The sequence below is a fragment of the Ahaetulla prasina genome, chromosome 8 (genome assembly GCF_028640845.1).
Source record: "Ahaetulla prasina isolate Xishuangbanna chromosome 8, ASM2864084v1, whole genome shotgun sequence".
In the NCBI taxonomy this organism is placed as follows: Eukaryota; Metazoa; Chordata; class Lepidosauria; order Squamata; family Colubridae; genus Ahaetulla; species Ahaetulla prasina.
Window position 1 is genome coordinate 71,794,318 of NC_080546.1, and position 25,670 is coordinate 71,819,987.

General features: G+C 35.1%; 1 protein-coding gene across 1 annotated transcript in view; it reads right to left on the reverse strand.

The window, feature by feature from the left end:
* Nucleotides 1–25,670, reverse strand: part of FSTL5 (follistatin like 5) — a 473,869-nt gene that overhangs the window by 12,462 nt on the left and 435,737 nt on the right. Inside the window, exons 13-15 of the mRNA XM_058193148.1 lie at nucleotides 24,099–24,248; nucleotides 7,634–7,741; nucleotides 6,365–6,489 (exon numbers count right to left, since the gene is read on the reverse strand). Coding sequence (XP_058049131.1) covers nucleotides 6,365–6,489; nucleotides 7,634–7,741; nucleotides 24,099–24,248 — 383 coding nt within the window. The remainder of the gene's footprint in view (nucleotides 1–6,364; nucleotides 6,490–7,633; nucleotides 7,742–24,098; nucleotides 24,249–25,670) is intronic.

Sequence of the window (25,670 nt, forward strand, 5' to 3'; positions counted from 1 at the left end):
TATTTTTAAAAGGTATTTGTGGGCATTTTTTCTTAATATAAATATTTTTCCACTTTTATTAATGCAGCATACTCTTATTTATATGTACTTTCTCTTGTTATAGATCTATATTTTAGTTGAAATCAAAAGATGGACAAATGGGTGGATTTTGACATATAATTGTGTTTTTATTTAAAAAGTTGCATACTTTGCAATAACGATCTTAACTAAGGTGATCTGCAGGATGAGCTAAATGGACATATACATTTTATATACATACATACATACATACATATATATACATATATACATATATACATGCATACATATATATATACATACATATATATGTATATGTCACCACCGCACATCCACCCAGAAAGCAGACCCAAACCCACAATGATCATGAAGCACGACCAAGGACCAGAAGCCAGACCGCAGCTGCAACATTAGCCATTTCAAACCCCTCCAATCCATTCATGCAGCAGACTGACACCCACTATGAAGATGTAGCACGACCACAAAGCCAAACAACAGCTATGCAGCTCACCAGCTCAAATCCCCCAGCAGCACAGACTAGACTGAGCACAACCAAGCCCCCACCAACACAGGACACACCCCCATCCAATCAGAGCACAGAAAAACCCCCATCCAATCAGAGCACAGCCAAGCTCCCACCCAATCAGTTCAAACCCCCCACCAGCAGTTAAAAGGAAGAAACAGCTGTGATCACACATTGCTCCCAGAAGCACGTAGCTGAAGCCTGAAGATGACGAATGAGACTTCGTCGAAACGTCGTCAAGACACTTCCAATTTTACACAGGAGAAAACCCGAACAACCAAAGACCTACATATATATATATATATATATATATATATATATATATATATATATATATATATATATATATATATATATATATATATATATATATATAAAAATAAATCTCTGTTTTACTAGAGCAAGAAGTCAAAGAAAAATGATGCTTTTCAACCTGCATCATGTTTACTCTGTTTTTTATGACTCAACAGCCATATGTGTTGGGGACACATTTTGTTTCTTGTCATTTTTATATCATGGTGATTGGGAAAGAAGAAAAGAGCCATAGAAAAATACTGGTTTTGTGTTTTTATATATGTGAAGTTAAAATGTTTCTTTAGAAAGTCTCTGTATGTGTCAGAAAAGCTGAATCTTAGACCTGGGAGATGTCCCTTTTGCTTATCATAATGGCAATTCAGAAGCTGACCTTACAGAAAAGAAGGTTATACTTCAAAATGTCAGTAGTACATTTAATATTCTTCAGGTATTTCCATGTTACTTCTGTACTTCCAAAATCAATAATTTATATGTAGCTATAAAGCTTCTATATTTTATTTCCAAATTTAGGTTTAGTAAAGATTAGTATTTTGTTTTCATAATTTTAATTCATTGTGGACAGAAATTAGTCTTATATCACTTATAATTATTTCAGTTCTTTTAATCTTTTGGTGTTCTATTATTTTTTATGAGTGTCACATATAATAGGAGATATGTTTCATATGTTGTTATATTTTAGAATGAACTATTTGAAAGAAAAGCCACAATTCATCTTTTGGCTTTGCATATAGTCGCAAAATCTGCCATGTTTTATAATATGGGAATATTACATATTCTGTATTTTGTTGTTTCGTATTACTACTAAATGGTATACAAATACTTTCATCTAACATTGTGCCCTCAACTGTTTATTAAAATAAAAAAAGATTATTTATTGAACATTGATGTCTGCCTTATAATATCCTGTTTATTCTGGCATTTTCATCACTGCTAGTTTATAAATTGTCTTTGATTAAAGATTTTTATTAGGTAAAGGTAAAGTTCCCCTCGCACATATGTGCTAGTCATTGCCGACTCTAGGGGGCGGTGTTCATCTCTGTTTCAAAGCCGAAGAGCCGGCGCTGTCCGAAGATGTCTCCGTGGTCATGTGGCCGGTATGACTCAACGCCAAAGTGCACGGAACACTGTTACCTTCCCACCAAAGTTGGTCCCTATTTTTTCTACTTGCATTTTTACGTGCTTTCGAAACTGCTGGTTGGCAGAAGCTGGGACAAGTAACGGGAGCTCACCCAATTACATGGCAGCACTAGGGATTCGAACCACTGAGCTGCCGACCTTTCGATCGACAAGCTCAACATCCTAGCTCCTGAGCCACCACATCCCTATTAATAAATGCTAGTTTATAAATTGTCTTTGATTAAAGATTTTTATTAGCGTTTATTATAATATAAAATACAAATGAAAATAAAGAACAGAAAAGAGGTGAGATGTGTGCAAGATAAAAAGAAAAATAAAATAAAATAAAAAGTATAAAGTGATGCCTGCCTTATGGAACATTTGCTCCTATCTCTTAAAGTGAGGATACTCCCTCCTTCCTTGTTTTTTGGAAGTCCATCAAGACATCAATTTATCATGAGATCTTGGAATCTTAGGAGATTGGTGAGATCTTGAGGTTGCACCATTGCAAATAGAATCTCTTGTGTGTTCTTTTTAAAAATGAGCTTGCTTGACATGTTTATTTTTTTATATTTTTTTAAATATGTGCCACCCAGGTCACTTTTTCTGGGTTGGGCAGCCATATAAATATTACACAAATAGTTCATATTTATTTAAACCATCAATAAAAACTCTTAAACCAAGTTATAATTTGTGAAATGGACTTGAATAAATGTAAATGTAAATGAATAAATATAAATTTTAACTGTATAAAAATACAAGTTCATACTTTAACTATATTTAGTTTTGACCTACAGGCAATTTAATGCAATGTTCAAGTATGCTCTGGAAGTGGAGTTATTTTCTGTAAAAATGGAGATCAAAGACAATATACTCCTGTTAGAATTAACTATACTTTTTCATTTGAATTCATTTTAGAAAGATAATTTTTAAAAGTTGGCATATTCAAAATGACTGCAAAAATAAGGAATATGTTAGAGCTGAATTCTGAAAGGCAAAGCAAAAATGATAGTCAGTTTTTTTCATAGTTTGTTAATTGAAGACATATTTATTTAAGTAACAGTATTCTAAGCTTTACAGGGACGTGGTAGATCAAGGGCTAGGACGTTGAGCTTGTCGATCGAAAGGTCGGCAGCTCAGCAGTTTGAATCCCTAGTGCTGCCGTGTAAGGGGGTTAGCTCCTGTTACTTGTCCCAGCTTCTGCCAACCTAGCAGTTTCGAAAGCACATAAAAATGCAAGTAGAAAAAATAGGGACCACCTTTTGTGGGAAGGTAACAGCATTCCGTGCGCCTTTGGCATTGTGTCATGCCGGCCACATGACCATGGAGACGTCTTCGGACAGTGCTGGCTCTTCGGCTTTGAAACGGAGATGAGCACTGCCCCCTAGAGTCGGCAACGACTAGCACGTATGTACAAGGGGAACCTTTACCTTTACCTTTATTCTAAGCATAAGAACATTAATAAAGCAACATTGAAGTATCTATCGGACTACAAATGACTGTAAATTCAGAAGGTAAAATCTTATTTTAAGTTGTTTCTCTTTATTGAGCATACGAGGAAGGTGATTATTAGATTTTCATGGTACTGTTCCTAGGCCTTATTTTGCAAGCAAAACATACTCTGGAATTGTTCATTAAGTCATTTAATCAAGAATTTAAAAATAATCACATCTTATAATATTAAAACCTGCCTGAATGAAAGGTCACCTTCAGTACAAACGAAATATACCAAAAGGACTAGCATGATTGCAGTAGCCCCTAATTCAGATGGAACAGAGTACTGGAAAAGTATTAAGGTAGAAAGCAATTTACGATAAAAACCAATTCAGTTCTATTCAGCAGTAAGTTATACCACATTTGGAAGTCCAAGTGGTATTGCAACTTTAATATCCTTTAGCTAAAAGTCCCTTTGTTTCATTTCATTCTTCTTTTTTCACTAACTTTCATGCCTACATTTTTTCTTCCAATGTCTAATTGTGCAAAGAAAACCTTGTCTACAACTATAATAAAGCACCAGGGAGAAAAAATTAAAACAACATGCTTGTTTTCCATAATGGTTTTTACCTCAGGCCATTCTGTACTGTGTCTCTGCTTGGACTACAAAGTAATTGATCTTCAAGTGGCACTACAGCATGTGGAATAACAGTGTTATTTAGCCCTAGCTGTCTCTTTTCATATGGTAACTATTACTGAGCTTTGGATAAAAGGTTTGTGAAAGAAAGAAAATATTCCCTTCATAACTGAATTCAGCAATATCAAATATTGTATTCAAAGATTGCTTAAAGTTTTGATGAGTATGATGGCCTTGAATATGGGAAAATATGCTAAAGAAAGCATAGCTTGTATTATATGAAGTGGAATTGACACACAGAGTTTGGGGAAAAAAACACCTGTTGTGTATGTTGTCACACCTTTCAAGGAGCTCTGGTGGTTAGAGTGCAGTATTGTTGGCTAACTCTGCCCACAACCTGGAGTTTGATCCTGACAAGGCTCAAGGTTGACTCAGCCTTCCATCTTTCTGAAGTTGGTAAAATGAGGACCCAAATTGTTGGGGGAAATATGCTGACATTGCAAACTGCTCAGAGACTGTTGTAAAGCATTATGAAGTGGTATATAATTCTAAGTGCTATTGCTATAATAAGTCTAAGTGCTATTTCTATTGCTATTTCAAACTAGGGTATAAATCCTGGGAGAATGTCCACTGTACTATTAGGGGTAAATAATTTAACCCCATACCTCCAAAGTAATTTTTGTCTACAAACTGAAGCAACCACTATGTACAAGCATATATACTGTACACGGTACATATATTCAGATTCATAGTTATGAGCAAAATGTCAGTTAAAAATCAAAGGTAAAAGAGTATTGAAAATATGCATCTCTCAACAATATTTTATTCATTTTCATTAATTATTTCACAATAAATATTTTTTCTTCTAACGTCTTACTTGATTCATATCATGTTCTGTCAAAATATAGCTGTCCTTTATTATAAAGGACCATTCTTTCAAGTAAGCTATTCTTTAGGTTTATTTATTTTTTAAAAACTCACTTCTGTTCCTTTTTTTTTTTGCTCATTTATAACTTTTATAACATGTATTTACGATGGTTGCATTGTCCATGGGTTATGTAATTGCCACATGCGACCTTCCCAGTCACTTTCCGATAATCAAAGTCAATTGGGGAAGTCGGATTTGCTTAACAATCACATAATTCATTTAACAACTTCAGTGTTTCATTAAGCAACGATGGCAAAAAAGATCATAAAATCAGGCTTGACTCACTTAACTGCCTTAGTTTGCTACAGAAATTCCAGCCCCAATTGTGGTCATAAGTTAAGAACTACCTGTAATCTTTCACATTTAGGTGAAAAATATGGAAACTGAATGGTCTTTTAAATTTACATATACTCTTTGGTTTCAGATATTAATATATATATATATATATTTATTAAGCTTTTTTTGGTTTTGCTCTTGAATTTTCCTTTGAAAATCAACGTTATAAACAAAAACAATTAAACATTTTTATTATGAACTTTTTAAAGATTTGCCCCTTTTTCAAATTTATCTGTTCCAAGTTTTCCTATGGTAGCTGTAGATAATGCTCATATACTTTTTGCAATATAGATTAACAGATTAGATTAAAAATAAAGAGAAAAACACAACTGACAACTAACAGTGAAGGCATTCACTAGAAGCAGAAGGATTGAAATTGAATTTATGTTTTTATATTTTCTTAAACTTTATTAATGAGTTATGGGAAACAATATAGTTATTACATTTCATTAGAATGCAAAAGATATTTTAGATTAGGAAGAATCTCATTGGGTCCATCATTCTACTTAACTAGATCTGAATCCTATGAATCCTATGTAAACCTGGTGAACAATGCATTGATTAAAATATCATTTTTATACAATTCTGTTACAGTAGGAAAAGTACTAGGGGTCCAGGACTCGAGATACTATATAAAGGTGGAAACACTGAATGGAAGAGTCTACTTGTAAATTAAAATCACCTCATATAGGAGTAAATCCCACAGAGTGTTGGATTAGATTTTGGTAAAATTGCATTCGAGAAATACTTAAAAGGAGTTCAGAATTTCTACTGAACAAATCTACTAAGAGCAATAACAGTTTTATGTAAAAGTGACATTCATATTGGTTCAAATACCCGTGGGTATAGCGTAATCTATACTGTGCTAGCCAGAGATTGATTTGATCAGCCATGAAGCTCACAGCCTGATAATGTTCTTAACATTGTCATGAAAATAAATGTGACAGACTTTATTCTCCTTGCAGGAAGGATGAGTTATTAAGAGACTAAATAAAAATAAAAGGTCTGATTCAATATCTGACACCCAACCTCAACCATATTATAGTTTGTCACATACCTTATGTGGGTAATAAGAAGAGTTGCAGATGGAATGAAAAAGCCATCCACTTTGTCAAACTGCTTCCCCACTGGCTGAGTGTGAATAGTGTGATGAGAAATACTTCCACTGGCCTGAGTGATCACCTGGAAAACATATTGTACATTTCTTAAATCATCATTTCAATGTTAAATTATCAGAAATAAAACAAGATAATCTGGCTGGCACGGATGATGTTACCTAGCTTGGGTAACGAAGCATCTGCAAGAAAACAAGCAAGCTCAGAGAGCATCAAGGACCCCTTATAATCTGGTGACTCTGAAAGTCCCATCTAGAAGCTTTTAAAGAGACAAGCCAAATGCATCTAGAGCAGGACTGTCAAACTCCCAGGCCATGGGCTGAATGTGTCACCTGCTGGCCATGCTCATTCCCGGCTTAGTGAAGGGGATCAAGGAAATCAAGTCCCGATATGTCACATGATGCCACCATGATAGCGTGAGTTTGACACCGCCGATCTAGAGGACACCATATTGGAGAATGCTTTGTTACTCTCATATTTACATTATTGTAACCCTTTTACCCAAAATGACACCACTATAATTTAAATCCCTAAGTGGTTTAGTTTTTGAGGAAATAATTGATTACATAATACAAAGACAAAGGTATCATCGATATACCAAATCAATTTACAGGGATGCAGGTTTTATTGTCTTCCAGTAATTCTTTTATTGAAAGACCTTGTCTACTCAGAGGATAATGATGGTTTGATCCTTTTTTTAGGTTTTTGAGGCCTGCTCTGTCATCTGCTTTGATTCTGTGTTGTTCTGTTCTTTGATTCAGTTGTTTGAGATATGATTGTCCTTATGTTTTCTCGGGCCTCGGAAATAAGTTCTTTAGTTTTACCTGCTGTTTCTAAGACTGGGGAGAATTCTATTTGATTGGAATTCTGTGTTATAGTTGAGGCCTTTATGTAGGATGTTATATTTCATCATGAATAGTTGACAGATTGACAACCCATTCAGGTTCAGATATCTTTATTCCTGAGGTTTGCTAGAACAGTTTAATCTGGAACTTTGCTTTCCGCTTTTTCTTATATTAATAGACTAACAAGGCTCATCTTCTACTATATCACTGCTAAACTCCAATATATTTAGTGTTCATATATTTACTGTATAATTATCTTACTGACAATTTTCTATGTGAATATGAAGTTGAATCTCTGTCAAAGAAACAATGTATTTTCTAGTCAGTGCACATGCCTCTATTCAATATAAAAATGCATATACTTACTTGTAGTGTAGGAGAATCCTTATCAAAGCTTCCCCAACTGAGCACCCATACTTGATCATGTGATTTATCATAATGTAATTTCACTGGAACTGGATCTGTACTTACAGCCTAAAGATTATGAAGAATTAGGGAAAATAATTACTAATTTAAATAGCGTAAAAATTGCAATACGTCTGGTGAAAAGTAAACAAAAATATTTTTCAATACTTAAAATATTAGACAACTGAAAATTAATTTGAAGCCAGATTCCTTTTGTTTAAAAATATGTTTGCTTATTATTTGAACAAGACACAGATATGTGTTCACCATATACCTTATTCAATTTATGCCAAGCAGAATTATTAAGAAGCTCAACCATTTATTTGTCCTTTTAGTATATTGTAATTAGTCCTTTTAGTATTTTGTAATGATGTAGGAATGCAGTGGTTCAGTGGCTAAGACACAGAGCTTGTCAATCAAAAAGTCAGCAGTTCGGTGGTTCAAATCCCGAGTGCCGTGTAACGGGGTGAGCTCCCGTTACTTGTCCCAGCTTCTGCCAGCCTAGCAGTTCGAAAGCATGTAAAAAATGCAAGTAGGAAAATAGGGACCACCTTTGGTGGGAAGGTAACAACGTTCCATGCGCCTTTGGCATTTAGTCATGCTGGCCACATGACCACGGAGATGTCTTCGGACAGCATTGGCTGTTCGGCTTTGAAACGGAGATGAGCCCAGCCCACTAGAGTTGGGAAGGACTAGCATATATGTGCAAAGGGAACATTTACCTTTTAATGATTCCAAATTTGGGAGAAATTGTTGTTTTGTATAATTAAGATTAAAAAGCTAAACACATAAAATTCCTGAATCTATGCATTTTATTTTAACAAAAAACAACAACAACAGAATAATTTTTAAACTTTTCATTATGCAATCACATAAATTAATGCAATCAAAAATACACACAATACAGATGCAAACATACAGATATTTTGAATGGTGGTTGAGGGGGCGGATCAACATGGTCACAGAGCAAAAGCATTTTTAGTGATATCATAAGTCTTCTATTTTAGTTTTTTTATTTAATTTTTAAAATAGTTTACTTAGTAATTTTATTTAATGTCAGTTAGTAATCTTAGTACCCTGCATTGGAATCAGTAATTTTAGAACTTTAGAATTCAAATTAGTTGATATTGTAGAATTTCAAATCCAATACTTTGGACATCTGCCAATGGTGGAAGGCAACAATGGCTACAAGACAGAATGAAAGAATTCAAATAGAATTCTTTTAAATTCAAAGGGAAGAAGCCTGAGATGTAGAGAACATTTCAAGTATTCTGAATACTCTAAGGTCAAGAAACTTCCAGGCAGCTAAAATTAAAGGATTTGTTCTCGCATTAAGGACACAGCATGTAAGTCCTTGTCTCCCCTTTTCTTTTCAGTCTATGCTAATGAATTCTGTGCCCTATTTGATAGAAGTACCGGTAGATGATTTCCCTTCCTCTGATGAGGCTTCTGAGGTAGATATAGGACAGGACACTTTAAAAACCACAAGTTATTTAAATGTGGAAGTGTACTTCATTTCTAAGAATTGCTTTTTAACTGCTAAAACGGTTATTGCAATTTTCTTTCAGACGCTAGATGCCAGTCAGAAAATAGATGAAGGCTATAATAGAAAAGCATATAACCAAACCTGTTACGGAGTCATCCACCAACTCTGTTGCTCTAGACCTTATTCAAAATCCATATGTTGTTCAGGATCCCTTGGGGTAATCTACTTTTGTAGTGACTGCTCCAGATTGCAATTAATATTCCTAATAAGGGCAAATGGCACAATAGACAAGCAGTACTGCACCGTCGCTCACAATTTCTTCACTGTAGAACATATCCGAGGAAGCTCACAGAAATCTCATGGCTTCCCAGATGGCATGGATTCGAAACAATAATATTGACTTTTAGGCATTTTGCACTCCCTTCAATGCTTTTTAAGCTTAACCATTTTCCAAGGGATTTCAAATTATGCCTATACAAGTCTTTCACAATAGCAATGTACAGCCTCTGCTAAATTCTGGGAGGAGAGCCAAGCCTGCGAGGAAGGATGGCAGAAGCCCCAGAGTTCATAATATCTGCCAGCAACTGTCTGCACAGAGCAGAGTGTTCCACCAAATCCAAGGTCAGGACCAGATAGGCATAGGAGGCATTACACCCTCAATTTAATTAAAGGGAAGATACAGACATCAGTCAATCCTATGGAGGAGGAGGAAAACTTGCTCAGTTGTTTGGCACTCTTTCTACAGAAGAACAACAAATAATTATGCACAAACCTGAGGCAGTCAAATCAATGCTTCAGTGACTGCTTGCAACTGAGTTCCTCAACACTTTACTGCCCTCCAACTGTCCTCCTGTTGAAATGTTGACAAGTTCATTGTCTGAGTGTTCAGCATCCTTAAAAGAAGGTGCTCCAGCCAAAGGCAATTCAGAAGGGAACACCAAACTGATCAATGTAACACAATCCTTTTATAATCCTCCAGATGATCAGCCTACAGGTGATAATCTGTAAAACTATGCTCTAAAGAACAGACTAGTCAACAGCTTGGATTCATACCCACTGGTCCTCTCTGTATGTGTCTACTCATACAATAGCTGCCCCATCTACAACTTGTTATTTCTACCTGAAAGTGTATTCTTTCCATAGGAACTTTGAATATGTCTACCTTCTGCCCTTCATGGATCAACTGCCTTGTCGTGGCGAAGGGGCTTGCATAGCTCAATGAAGCTATGAGCTATGCCATGCAGGGCCACCCAAGGCGGACAGGTCATAGCAGAGAACTCTGACTAAATGGGACTCACTGGAGAAGGAAATGGCAACCCACTCCAGTATCTTTGCCATGAAAACCCCATGGACAGTACAAAAACACAAAAAGATATGATGCTAGACGAGTCACTCAGGTCAGAGTGAGTGTGCATGCTCTGATCCCCGTTCTGCCCTTTATTTGCCCTGCCCATAAAACTTCTCCTATGAATCTATCCTAGATTCAATGCGAAATTCACCTAAATGGCAACAATCTTCTCCCCCAATCACCAATTTGTTCAAGTGTTGTTCCTTCTGCACAATTATCCAGACAAAGCAGCTCAAGAGAATCAGCAAAGTGACAATTACATCCTGCTACAATCTATTCATCCTCCTTTGGAACATAACTGGATGGACTCTAAAACAAGAAGACCCCAATTTCTTAGATCTCTGCACCAATTTGATTTTTTTTTTAAGGGTACGTGGATGTTGTTCAATTGGGATTGAATTTCAATCCCAATTATTTTTTTCTGTTACATCCTGCACCTTCTAGTCTCAGAGTTAGCTGATCTGAAGAAGTGTTAGGTCTTCAGCTTCCAACTTTTGTGTTTAAATTGTAAAATAACTACTTCAGTTTGAGAATGATATATTACCTTTGTTAGTCTGACCAATTTCCCTTATTGTGCATTCACTTCTATCTTCTTAGAACCACCTTCACATTTCATCCAAATCTGGAACCAGATTGATACTTTCCTCATTTTTGCTTGAATAAGTTTCCTAGTACATATATTCACTAAGTATTACCACCACAAAAGTTGGTGATAATGATGAAGTACTCTATGAACAATTCCATGCTGATCCTCCTGAGGAATTGAACCACCATTTATGCCCAGATCCTTCAAAGACAACCCAGCTGGCTTTGGGTTGCTATTTTTCATAAATAGACTTAATCTGCAACTGGTAAATGGTTCTACATAAAATGACTTTCTTTTGGCAATATATATTTTGATCAGCTCCTAAGTTATCTACCATGGGTTATTTAATAAGTTCTACAGACCAGCTTAAGCACATTGGCATAGTCCCTAAGTCTGAAAGCAACCATCAACCATAGTTATCTTTTGAGAACTGAATGCAACAAAATTTCATTTTAATGTTGCTTACATTAGTTCCATTAGATTAGTTTACATTTAAAGTGATAATAAAGATTCTATTCTATTCTATTCTATTCTATTCTATTCTATTCTATTCTATTCTATTCTATTCTATTCTATTCCATTCCATTCCATTCCATTCCATCTTCCCCTAACTTTCACTTGCAAATTTAGACAAAGCCTAATTAGAAACTTATTTAAAGCCCGTAAAAAATTATTAATGGGAGGCAGTACTTATAGGGTCCGATGGAATAGTTCCTTTGAAGATAGGATAGGCCAATCATCTCACTCAAAGCATACCTTTCAGCCTTTTGTAACTCTGGGGCAAATTCAGACCCTATTATTCCATAACATAGCAGATGTTATGCAGAATACCTGATGCATATCACAATCTCATATCAAAACCCTTTCCTATAATAAATTGTTCCTGTAATGGTACTACACAATTCCCTTACAGCATTAAATACTTGGATTTAATATTTCATAGTATTTAGGAAATTAACTGCCTAGGTAAGTTATGCCACTTCTATGACTCAAAAGGTCACATTAGCAATAACTACCTTTTATAGGTCACAGCGGACAAATTACAATTCAGCAGCCATCAAACTGTTTATGGCTAAAACAGTTGCCCAACTATTAAAGGCGACAAAACATCTAAAAACTAGGACCATTTTTTTGTAGCTCATGGAGAAACATGGAGAAAGGAAGAAGTCATTATGCCTGATTTTCCTGAACCCAGAAAAGGCGTTTGATAGTGTTCTGCATCAGCTCATATGATGTGTAGTACATCACGGTCCACTACACGGTGTGCCTGGGCTGCTCATAAAATAAGTCCAAATGCTTTATGTTAATACCATTAGCCAATAATCCATTTACATTGTCTAGCTGCTGCTGTTAACAAGGGCTGAATATTATGCACTGCTGGCCTTTACAACAACTTTTCTGTGAAAATTGATGTGCACCAAGGCTTGGCATTAGTACCACTGCTGTTCATTCTTGTCATGAAAAATATAATAGGAGGCCTGCATCACAATTTCCCAGGGCCTTGCTCTAGAGCAGGGGTCTGCAAACTTGGCTCTTTTAAGACTTATGGACTTCAACTCTGGGAGTTGAAGTCCACAAGTCTTAAAAGAGCCAAGTTTGCAGACCCTTGCTCTAGACTGACAATATCCTGCTTGTGGCTATTGCAAACAAGGAATGGTCATATTAGTCATTTTGGTTTGTGCCTTAATATCAAGGAGACTGGGTTTCTAGAAATTAGTCTGGGCACCTTCACAATCCGGGTGAATCTAGTAAAAACAAAATGCTTCCATTACTTAGGACCCCATCTTCAAAGGGATTGCAACATTAATGAGGTAATGCATGTGAGGGTGAATGCTGCAGTTAAAAAAAATTATGGGAAGGCACTGTGATACGCTTTCGCCGACTTAACTAAAATAAAAAGAGAACAAAATGAAGATCCAGACTGTAGCATTATATGATGCTGACTGTTGACTAGCCATCAAAAGTGCTGAACATCCTTTACGTACATGCCATGGATATGAGCATGCTCCATTAGTCATTAAGCATTTCCCTTCTTGATCACATCATTTAGATGTGTATGATGGCCTTGTCAGACCCTGGTTCATAGGAGGAAGAGTTGGAACTAGGACCACCCAATTGGGATGGCATGCCCACCCCAAATGCCTGGAGAGTCCAGGAGCTGAGAACGATGCAGTTCCAGCCCTATCTGGCTTAGGAAGGGTGGGGAACCAGAGAGGCAGCCACTTGCCAGAGAGGGCCAGCAATGCCCTCTCCAGCTGCGAAGGGCCAGCAATGATGAGAAGCTACAAATCACCTCCAATAGGGAACAGCAGCCATGCCTGCCTGATCTGCGGACGCAGAGAGTAGAGCAGAAGGAGACATAGAGATGGTCAATGAGGTTGCTTGTGAGGAGGCAGCCCATATTTCCTCACCAGAAACACTTGGGATGGGATGATTTAGTCAGAAACTGGGGGAAGGTGCATTTGTCGGGAACATCTGTTTGCTATGACATGCATCTTCCCGACTTTTGTGGATGTTATCTAATGAATCTTGGATCATGTTTCTTGACTCTGAATTTCAGATTTTGTGAACTTTGGAGTTGGCTCTTTGACTTCAGACACTTGCACTGTGATCTTTCCAATCATAAATTTGAGGACTGTACTGATAAATTTTATGTTTATTGCTTTCTAAGGTTGTTACCTCTACATTGACATACCAGATAGTCAGATATCTTGCCCAAGTCAAACAATTGGACAAAATATTTAATTACATATGTTGTTTTATTGTTTTATTGTCTTATTGTTTTCTTTTGCTCCCTGATAATGATTTGCTGTATTAAACTATTTCTCTTTTTCTACTGTAAATGCTGGACAAAGATTGTAATAAATATATTTGATTTAATACATATATTTCATTCTAGCTGTTTAATTTTTTGTTTGCTGTTTTAGTCACACTATTATAGAACTGTGAAGCACAGCTTGTTTATCAGTTTGACAAGAAGAGTACCAGCTGGCTAATTAAGTGAATCTAATTTAAAGTAATGATGTAGATCCTCAAGATAATGTGCAAATGGCTGGCAAAGACCACTGGCAATGTTTAACTAGACTCCTGAGGTGTTACAAAAGCCTCTGCATTCCCCAAAGCAAAAAATGTTTTTCTTCCAGATTCATGGGCCAGTTGTTTACTGCTTTTCATTTTTAAAACTTTAATAGATAAAAGCTGCAAGTCTTTTATGTCTGGATAAACTATACATTGAAATATCACAATAAAGAATTAAACTAGATCATCACTTGAAATGTAAATCTAAGTACTTTTAAAAAATAATTTTATTATATTGTATCTACAGCTAAAACTAATATAAACTATAAAATAGAAAAAAGTGCAAAGAAAAAGAAAAAAAGGAAAAAAACAGAAAGGAAAAGTAACTTCTCCTTCATTCCAGAAAGTATAAGCAACTTTAACATCATTATTTCTTAAAATATAATCTCTTTTTAAAAAAAATTCTCATTAAAATTTACAAATACAAAAGTATTAAAAAGTAAAAACAGTAAAGTAAAAATAGATAAAAAGTGTTAAAAATAAAAAAAAAATATAAAAGAAAAAGTACAGAGAAAATAGAAAAAATAATAAAGAGAAAAGACATATAAATGTCTCCTCCATGAATACAAGTGCAAAGTACTTTAGAATAATTATCACCTTTTCCAATATTTCAAGAAAATATCTCTTCTTCCCATATCTCATCTTTATAGTGTTGTCATTCAGCCCTAATCGCTAAAAAAAATCATAAAAAGCTACCAGAAATAGTAATGTATATATTTCAGCCTTAATCAAATAGATCAGTTTTATTTCGTTCCCTTACTTTCCCTTTCTTTTATGTACACTGTGAGCATGTGCACCAATACAAATTCCTTGTGTGTCCAATCACACTTGGCCAATAAAAAATTCTATTCTATTCTACTTTAACACAGTACCCAGTAACCATATCACTTTCTCTAAAAATTCAACAAAAAATACCTTCTTCTTTAAAGCCTTGATATTTGATCATATGGTAGTAAAAAAAAGTTACTTTAAGTGTGCTGCCCTGCTCTCCCCCCATGTAGAATAGAATAGAATAGAATTTTTTATTGGCCAAGTGTGATTAGACACACAAGGAATTTGTCTTGGTACATATGCTCTCAGTGTACATAAAAGAAAAGATACGTTCATCAAGAATCATAAGAATCAACACTTAATGATAGTCATAGGGTACAAATAAGCAATCAGTAACCAATCATTATCAATATAAATCAACAACAACAAATCGTAAGAATACAAGCAACATAAAGTACAGCAAGAGTTCTACAGGTATTTATTCAACAACCCCCAACAGGCCCGCAGAAAGAATCCCTGTTGCCAAGCTTAGCATGGCAACAATCCTTGGGTAACCGAGTTCAATGGTGCACACAAAGTCTAGGAAAGCAGTCCACGATTCAAATGGGTCAGAATGCATGGCACAAGAACACAAGGCACAGAACTGGCATACTGCTCCAACAATGCTCAAGTCCTCAGGGTGGGATTAAGTAGTGCAGCCCTTCATTGAGAGGTTAGGTTGCCTTCTCATGACTATTCAAGCTAACTGATGTTATGCCCTTGGATCAGGAGGAGCTATGGACACCACTTCCTCCTCATTGCTTAAAGGTAGCAGCTGCTCCCAGTCTTTGCCTACAGCCCCCTGGCCAACTTGCTGCAGCTGTGGCTCTCCTCCCTCAGCCTCAGCCTTTCACTTATCTGATAAACCAAGCTGAGGTTGCTCTGTCAGACTAGCATCAATCCTGACCAACATTCAGCTCTGTACTTTCCTCAGCTGTCTCAAATTCACCCTGCTCCTTTGGGTCCAGAAGCAGATCGATGACATTAAGAAACAACACATATATTTTAATGTTGATCAAATAATCCACTTTGTATTCCTTCCATTTACTTTTAGGAATATTGATCTTTAAATATTGATCTTTACATAGTTTCCCAAAAGTTAATACTTTGTCTCTTTTTAGAAAGTCCTTCATAAATTTAGAACACCTCTTTTGAAAATGTAAGAAAAAATATCCAATATGCTCTTCTGATTTATTTTTTGTACCTTTTCTTTAATTATTAAGAGATCAGTGGGCTTCATTTGTAAATCCAGTGTAGCATCTTTTTAAATATTTTTCTTGTAAACTGACATTTTAAAGTACACTTTCAAATCAGTCTCAGTCTTTGTTTTGTCCAGTATAATCTGTTAAAATCTTCTATAACCAATTTTAAATATATTTTATAGTAGTAAACAGTCTTAAGAATAATTTCTGACTGCATTGTTCCTAAATACCCTTGAAATCCTCCATTTTTGCTTCATTGTGTATTAATGTGTCTCCTTTAATTATAATCTTTAATTCTTTCTGATTCTATCTAGTGTCCCATCTGCAAAGTGTTCTCTTTTTTTCTTTTTACCTTTTCCCATAGGAAAGCTTCTATTGTTAGTGTAAGTGTATGTGTGTGCGTATTTGTGTGTGTGCATCTATGTATATGTGTGGGGTGCACATGCAGAAAATCAATGTTCTAATCATTCTTTAATTGTTTATTAAAAAGAAACAAAAATAAACTTGCATGAAACTTCATTCATCAAAGATAGAAGGAAACTCACCCAGTGTAATGAAACTTGCTTTTCATAATATCCAGAAAGATATAACAAGCAATTTTCCAAAGTGATTAAGAAAGTAATTATGTGACTTCTATGTCTATAAAGGCTTCAAATCAGGCCTAGCAAAAATGCCTCTCCCTCAGCTATCTTATGATCTCCTCACAGGAAGTCACTGTATAGAGTGCTTATGAGCAGTCATGATCTAGTCCTAGTTCTGGAGAATTCCAAGGCATTGATCCATTTGCCATTTATCAGTAATGGTGTAGGGTCTCCTGCTTGAGCGGGGGAGTTGGACTAGATGACCTATAAAATCCCACTGAACTCTGTTAATCTGTTAATCTGTTAATCTGTTAATCTGTTATCAGCTCTGCTCTCATGGAGCCATCTTCAGTTCACCATTACTTCCACAGACGTCACAACAATCTATCTCTTATCCCATATCTCACTTCATTCTCTGACATACTACTAATATTTAGTATTGTATTAATATGAAATAGAAGTTAGTTCTCATGAATCAGTTGGTCTTAGTTACAATCCATTCATTATATTTATTTCTATGTTAGTTTAGTAATAATTTTATCTTAAAATTGTCCAATGAACGTTGTATGTACCGGTATGTATTTTTGTACATATTTAATCAAACAGATGTTTTTAAATCCCTTTTGCATCATTTTAGCAAAGGAACTGAATATCGTGTACACTTTTTTTCTTTTTCTTGAAATACTATATGTAGAAAATTAAGCTACACAGATAGAACTGAGAAATGCCCAACACAGAACAGCCACAAAAACATCAGCAAGAAGCAGTACAGAGTCCATGTGTGGCTACTTTCCAAACACAGATAAATATATTCAATATATTCCTGTTTCAAATTCTGCAAGGAGCAAAGCAAAGCATTCTACTACTTCCCACAAGAAAGACATAATAAAACCAACCAATCCAGAAGCAGAATCTACCTACAAATGTACGAAACAATAAGTTCTCTGGCAATACTTAGCAATGCACAGGCCACCAGATAACAGGTTCATGTTGTAGCTGCCCAAAGTGTATTTATAAGTTCCGGTGTGTTTTGCAATCAAAGAGTTTCCTATAGAGTACTTTTTCTGATATGTATTCCACTTCCTTTGGAGTTCTAAGTTTGAACAACATAAGGCTAGATGTGCAGATCTGATCATCTTAGCAATAGTCTTTCGGTGTTATATTTTTCAGAGAGATAACCGTGCAGCATATATATTTTCTGTGGTGACATGGCAGGATGGTCATTGATATGAACAAAGTTCTTTTTCAAAAAGATTTATTGCCATAGAGGAAAATTCTTTGTGCCTTTTTTGGAGCTGGGGTAAAGTTGCATCATAAATAATGGAATAACCTACTACATCACTCTTTTTCAGCTCTTAGTCATTTCCCTCCTCCCATAGCAGTATTTTCATTTAGGTATGATCTCTCAGTGCAGTTTATATGTTCCAGGGGTTTATATGTATGTGACCATGGTTTTTATTTTGATTTAACTGAATTTGATTTTGTAATATATTTACCTAAGAACTTGGGAGAAATGACTATAGGATAACCATGAATTTAACAAGTACAACATTGCATTCTAAAACATCTTTTCTTATGCATTCAGTTATATTTTAACAAATAACGTTTTTTCACTCTATTCAACATGGCATGCATGTTTTGGGGTAATTTTCACTCTCATAGTAATGTGCATACTTAGTTACCTGCATGTTGCATGGGATGAGAAAATGAAAAAATACCTACATGTTGCATGGGATGAGGAAATGAGAAAAAAGTTCTAATCAAACTACACAAGAGGAATATTGAAATACTTATTATATAAGAACTACCGTATTTTTCGGAGTATAAGATGTACTCTCTCCTAAAAGAGACTGAAAATTTGGTTGTATCTTATAGTCCAAATGTAACCCCGTGCGGTGTCCAAAATGACTACCTGGAACAGCTGCTGCCTTCTCTTACCCCTTCCGCGCTTTGCCTGCTTTAGTCACTGGAGCTCCCTCCGAGGATCATCTGTGCTTTTGAAGCTGTTTTTCAGTCCCACGCAAGTGAAGTGATCTTCTGTGTTTTGCCTGCTTTTCTAATTGCTGCTCCCTCTGACAATCAGCTGTGTTTTAGAAGCAATGCACCAACCAACCCCAATCTCAAAACCAGCGAGCGAACTAATGTGCTGGGACTAGCCAGATGAATACCTGGTAGGCAGAATTTTTTCCCCCTATTTTCTTCCCCAAAAACTAAGGTGCGTCTTAAACTTTGGTGCATCTTATACTCTGAAAAATATGGTACATATTCTGTGGTTTAGATCAAAAGAAAAAGCACTCACTCTTGAAAAAGTAAATGCAGTTGGATATTATATCTTGAGGAGGGAACTACCTATGAGATTAGAAATAATGTTGAACCAATTGTTTCACTGAAACTGAGAAAGAACTACTGAAACCTCAACTATAATACGGCAAAAATAAACTGATATTTCTTCCATGGCTGTCAAGTTTCTGTAGAAATTTTTGCAATAGATTTTATCATCCAAGGGAGAAAAAAAATCTTAAAATCTTCCTTGTTTTCATATAGAAATTAATTTAATGTGACAGAATGAAAAGATCATAATTCTATTTTTTTAAAAATGTCTCTGCCTCTGAAAACTGCATGTATATATATAGTGAGCCATTCAGGTGGCTCAAGCTGTGAGCACAACTAGTGTGAACTGCAATAAATGTTAGACTGTTATAATGATAAATATTCTAATACAGATTTTTCTGCACTTCAAATTTCAAAGCCTTTTTTGGGTTGAATGTCACAAAGTAGAAACAATGCATATTATTTATACTTACATATTACATGCACTAGAATTATCTGATTCCTCTTATAATTTTTTTAAAAAATAAGCATATTGTTGTATGTTGTGTGATACTTTAACTTTAGAACTTTTTTATAAGAACTAATAGTAATCAAAATGCTAACCTGTCACATTAAAAATTATTAAAACTCCCTATATCTAAATGTGTATTATATTTGTGATGTTATAAAGAAAAAATATATTTTAAAAAACTGAGTACTGGAAACTTTGATAAAGGCAAAGCTTTCCTGGACACTTAATCTGATTCATTTTTTTTCTGTTTCCTTTTTATGAGGAAGACAGCTACTTATTAAATATTTTATGCATATTTATGCAGTTAAAATATTGTCTGAAGAAAAATTACAGTAACGTATATTTTAAAATGTGCCATTTTTAGATCCCTATTTGTGTTTCAATACAAAGTGCTAAAATGATTTTTTTTTTCCCCTATAGCAAAATGTTGAAAACATTTTTCTGGATGGATGTAATTGGTTTTCTTTTGTCATGGATTAAAATTTCTAAATCTTAAACTTATCTAATTATAGTACTTTTAAAGATTTGTAATTGGTTTCTGTGTTTAATACATTATATAAATAAATTGTCCATAAATGTATGTATCTCATGAACATGCATGAAATGCATTTATTTATCTAAATGCACAAAATGCAGAACTTATATGATGAATTAAAGACCGAACAATATGTACAGTTCTGAATTTTTATATTGAATGCTTTATAGTTGTTTATATTTTCTACTGCAAATGCAAATTTATATTTTTTAATCCATTACTGTCATAGTCTAAATTGGTTCTAAGCAGAAAAATATCTTAATTTTTTTAAAAAAAATAATTTGTAATAGGATGCTTTAGAAATTATGTCAAAGGAGAATGGGTAGAGTGTGGTATTCTGACATTTCATTAGCATTAGTGAAATGGCAAAGAATTTACATGAATGTCCAGTTTTAAATACACTGTTATCTCCTGCATAGTCTCTCCGCTTTCCCATGTTTTTATTAATTTATTTTATTTATTTATTTTATTTTATTAGATTTTTATACCGCCCTTCTCCTGAAGGACTCAGGGCGGTGTACAGCCGGAATAAAATACAGAATATATACAATTAAAAGAAATTAAAAGAAACTATTAATAAACGGCCGATAATTTAAAAAATTTAAAAATTTAAAAATCCTAAGGGAGTAGCTCATTAAGGAGATTCTTCCCTTTTAAATTCTCCCTTGAGCTTAACTATTGTTGGTGTTAGGGAAGAGGTTGCCCATGAGAAATTGATGGATAATTTTGTCCTTTCCTGGGAGATTTGCCTACACAGTATCTCGGGCGCACAAATCAGATAGAGAATTTTGAAAGCCTCCAGCAATTTGTTGTGCCCAATTTATTTCATACTAAAGCTTGCTTTGTGTGTGTGTGTGTATGCATTTACCTAATGTACTGTAGAGCAGTGGTTCCCTATTTGCAACCAAGCTGCTGCATGCACAATCCTAATCATGCAAGAGGTCTCTCTTCCCCACTTTCAGAGGTAGGTTTTAGCAAGTTCTGACCAGTTCTGGAGAATCGGTAGTGGAAATTTTGAGTAGTTCGGAGAACCGGTAGTAAAAATTATGACTGGCCCTGCCCCCATCTATTCGATGCCTCCCGAGTCCCAGCTGATCAGGTGGAAATGGAGATTTTACAGTATCCTTTCCCTGTCACGCCTACCAAGCCACGTCCACCAAGCCATGCCATGCCCACCAAGTCATGCCCACAGAACTGGTAGTAAAAAAATTTGAAACCCACCATTGCCCCCTTCCCTTGATGCTGGGCCAACCCTGAAAGGTTGGTGAATGCTGCTGTAGAGTACATTCATAAAAAACATGATTTTTATAAAGATACGAAGGATCTGTAGACAAAGGGACTAAAGCATTTTTAAATCCCTGAAAATCAAAATAATATTTGAAAGCAGATCAGTCAGGTTCCTCCCTAATTCACTGAATATAAGAAGGGAGTGCAGGATGAAGAGTATTGTCACGCAGTCAGACTTGCAAGATTTTGTTACTGTAACAATCAGAAAGTAGTTTAGGCTTTCTCGTGCTTTTCTTATCTGGTCTATCGAGTGGGATAGACATTGCACAGTTTTGCAAAGCATTTTCAGTAACAAACTTGTATGATGGTTATCATGCTATAAGTAAGCAGATGAGTTGACTTTTCTATGAAACTGAGGGTGTTGCTTTAATACAGATGTGAATTTCAAAAATAACTGAGAATAAATGTTGGAGTGTTGATTGAGGATAAAGTTACATAAATTGAAGTTAATATTTTCTCCTTAATCCACAATTAATATCTATATCTGTACATATAAGCTACACTTAATTCAGTAAGATTTACACCAAGTATGGCATGGTAATTAAATTTAAAATTAATGTAATGCAAACTGAATTCTATAGCAATGCATCAGTCAGGCCATAATTGCATTTTGATATGTGTATGTTTTCCAAATTTTATGATGCATTTCACCAACAAAAAAAAATAACATTCCCCAAAATGCACATATTCAAAGTAGTAATACAGAAAAGTATTTATACTGCATAAAATTTTTCCAAATGTGAAATATATATATTTCACACACACATTCAAACTGAATATCTTACCATAATCACAAAATAAAATTAGTTTTAATACTGAACGGGAAATCAAGTTTGCCTACTTTTTAAAAATGAAATTGTTTCATCATTAAAAAATATTCATCTGTTCCCAGTGGCCCAAGGAAAACATATATAGATTGGTGTCTTATATAAATGTGCTTTAACTCATTATCTCCCCTTTAATCACATAAAGGCAATTGATAAAGAAGCTTATTTATTATTCTTATACCTGAATCATGTCCCAGTTACATGGATTTGTCAAAGCATATGAACACATTTTTTGTTATTATTTTTGTCACAACTAATTTGTACATGTTTGTTTGTTAAGCATGCATAATATCTATGCAATATGCAATCCCTTATCAGGATTTTTTAAATACTTCCGCTAGAAGAATGGAGGGATTAAAAGAATGGAAGTGTCCAAAAGTATGCAATAAGATACAATATATGGCTGGTAAACTGCATTAAATTGATTTTGTTATAAAATAAGAGGAGTGATTTTTTTAAAAAAAAAACACGTGTTTTAGGACTGAGTAAAAAATTGACAATCTAATCATAGTTGGCTGCTGGAATTAAAACCTGACCTATAAGTACAATTCCAGATTCCTAATAGGCATGACAAAAGCAAATTTAATGTTCTTTATTTTAAACTCCTATTTTACCTAATATAAATCAAATCAATAATCAATGAAGACAAATTGTCTTGTCACTCACAATAAATACTTGCAGGTATTTTACAGGAGACTATTAACCACTCTTGACAGAAAAGAATATCAGTACAATACACAATACAATACATTAAATGGGTTTAACTCTGAAAAATTGCACTTCACAGGTCTTATTGGAAGCCTTATGACAGTGTAGTAGTAAAAGCTCTCTGGAATTTCACAGACCAGGTTAAGCCTGACACAGTGACCACTGCTTAGTCATAGAGTAGCAGTCCCCAACCCTTTTCACACCAGGGTGTGGTTTCATGGAAAACTAATTTTCCAGGGATTAGAGGGAGTGAGAGGGAGTGCACAACCTAGATCCATGATGGCGAATCTATGGCACATGTGCCCAAAGTGGCACACAAAGCCATGTCACCTGGCATGCGTGGCCTTGCCTGTTTGTCTTCCAGGTTTCTGGCACACATGCACACATGACGATCAGCTGTCCTTCACGTGTGCTGCAGTGCCGAAAACCAGCCTGCACATGCGCTCCAGTTTGCTGATCATCGAGCATTCTAGAACCCGGAAGTTCGGCTTTTCTGGAGTGTGGTTCTGACGACCATACATGCATGATGCTGAAAAGGTTCACCATCACTGGCCTAAATCCCTCACATGGGCAGTTTACAGTAAACTTCATGCTTCTGTGAGAATCTGATAACTGATGATCTAAAGTGGAACTGAAGTGGTGATACTAGCACTGGGGAATGGCTGCAAATACAGATGAAGTTTTGCTCACCTCCAAATATGCAGCCCGGTTTCTAACAGGCCATGGACCGGTATGGTACGTGGCCCATGGGTTAGGGTCCCTTGTCACAGAATACAAGCTTTGCATGAAAAAGAGCCACAGATTTACTCAGAGATATCTCCATTTAAATCTGGTACTTGGAGATATCTCCAAGGTATAATATAATATAAAACAACTTTTATATTCCAACCTTTAAATGTTTTAATCTACAGCTCTCAGAAATATTTATACCGGCTGGAAATTCAGAGTCCCAAACATCTGAAAGGCAATAGCTGAGGTAAGCATTTGTGAGGAGACCTGTGCTTATTTTTCTGAATATGAGGTGGTGCATTATCTGAATAATATTTTGAATGCTAGTACTGCTTTCTGAAAAATATATATATTTTCAAATATGGCCATTTTAAATTAGTTAATTACTATACAATAAGATAATTTACCTGCACAACTTTTTGAGATTGTACATCAACAATTAGCACTCTGTCCAAAGTCGGCTGAGTTACATATATGAATTTATCCTTGACATTAGCAGCTGATGCCCAAATGCATTGCTGGACTTCATCCCCATCAGTTTTTGGACAAACTTCATCCTAAAATTAAGATAAAATTTTAGGTGAGTGGCAGGAAAGGAAAGCAAGCATTTTGTTTAGAAAGCAAGCATTTTGAAGGAGATATGGGGAAAAATGCATATCTGCATATCTGCAATCCATATCTGCAACAAAATAAAATGAAATTCAGCCATTATTTTACTTTCAGTACAAAATTGTTTCATGCACCTGCATCAGGATGTGCCCCTCCTTAAACAATCTAGTTTTTTTTTGTAATTACTTGTAAAATATTTGTTAAATCATGTTTCTTTTTAGATCAATAGATGAGATAAAAGATTTTAGATATACTCAAATATACTCATAGTTATATATGTTTTCAGATTACAAGATGTGAAAGATACTGGAAGCATTTGCTAATCAAAACAGGCAAAATTTGATTATATTAAAAATGGACTACTAAATTCCAAGAAGTTTCTTATACTCCAGGAATACATCTGATGTTGTACCAACACATTTTAATCTAATTTATATTTCACTTACTTGAATAAACAAAGTTATGATGTCATAGCTCTAAATAAAAATGTTACAGCTTAAAGAATAGTAATAATTTCAATACATTCGATTTAAAACAATATTATATTTAGGTAAATCCCCAGAAATGAATAGGAGTTCCGTTAGATATTATGACTGAATTTATTTTTTTGACATTAATGTGTTTTCTGAAAGATGACACAGATGTTCCATGTGGCAGCCTTCAACTAGAAATTAAGCTGGTTTAAGAAATCACTGTCCAGTTTTCAAGTTTGGCAGATTCTGGCTGGACACTCAGTCCCAACAGTGGCCACTGAAGCCCATGATTAATGAATTTTTCCTGCCTTCTTTTGCAACCTGCTCATGGCAAGAAACCAAATACCGATTTCTGTGAATGGATCTTTAGGGGAAAGTAATTTCTATTTGCATGGATAAACAACATCCAGCAATTATAAAATCATAATATTGGAAAGGACTTTGGAAGACTTATAGTTCTAATGCAAGCTGATCTGTAAATTAACTTCTTGCTCACAGTGAGTTTTTCACAAGTCTGCAAGTGGGCTGATGGATTAATTTCACCATTATGTTGGTCAGCTGAGCTAAAAGGAGAAACAGGCAAACACTTGCCAAGTGCATCCCAGTCTTTGTTCAATCAAAATACCTTTCCTGGGCATTTGGCTTTGCAAAATCTATTACAAGCATTTTAACAAGCCAAAACAATACTGGCAAAATTTGATTATATTAAAAATGGGAAGTATAATTACTGGAAAGACAAAGGGATGGCATTTTCTTCCTCCGTTTTATGATTGTTTTATGATTTGGGGTCTGTTTGCTGTATTGGCCCATTCAAAAACAACAACATAAACATTTGCAACTCTCTCTCCTTGAAACTTCCATTTTTCTTACTAATCATTCCATTTTTCTTACTTCCAT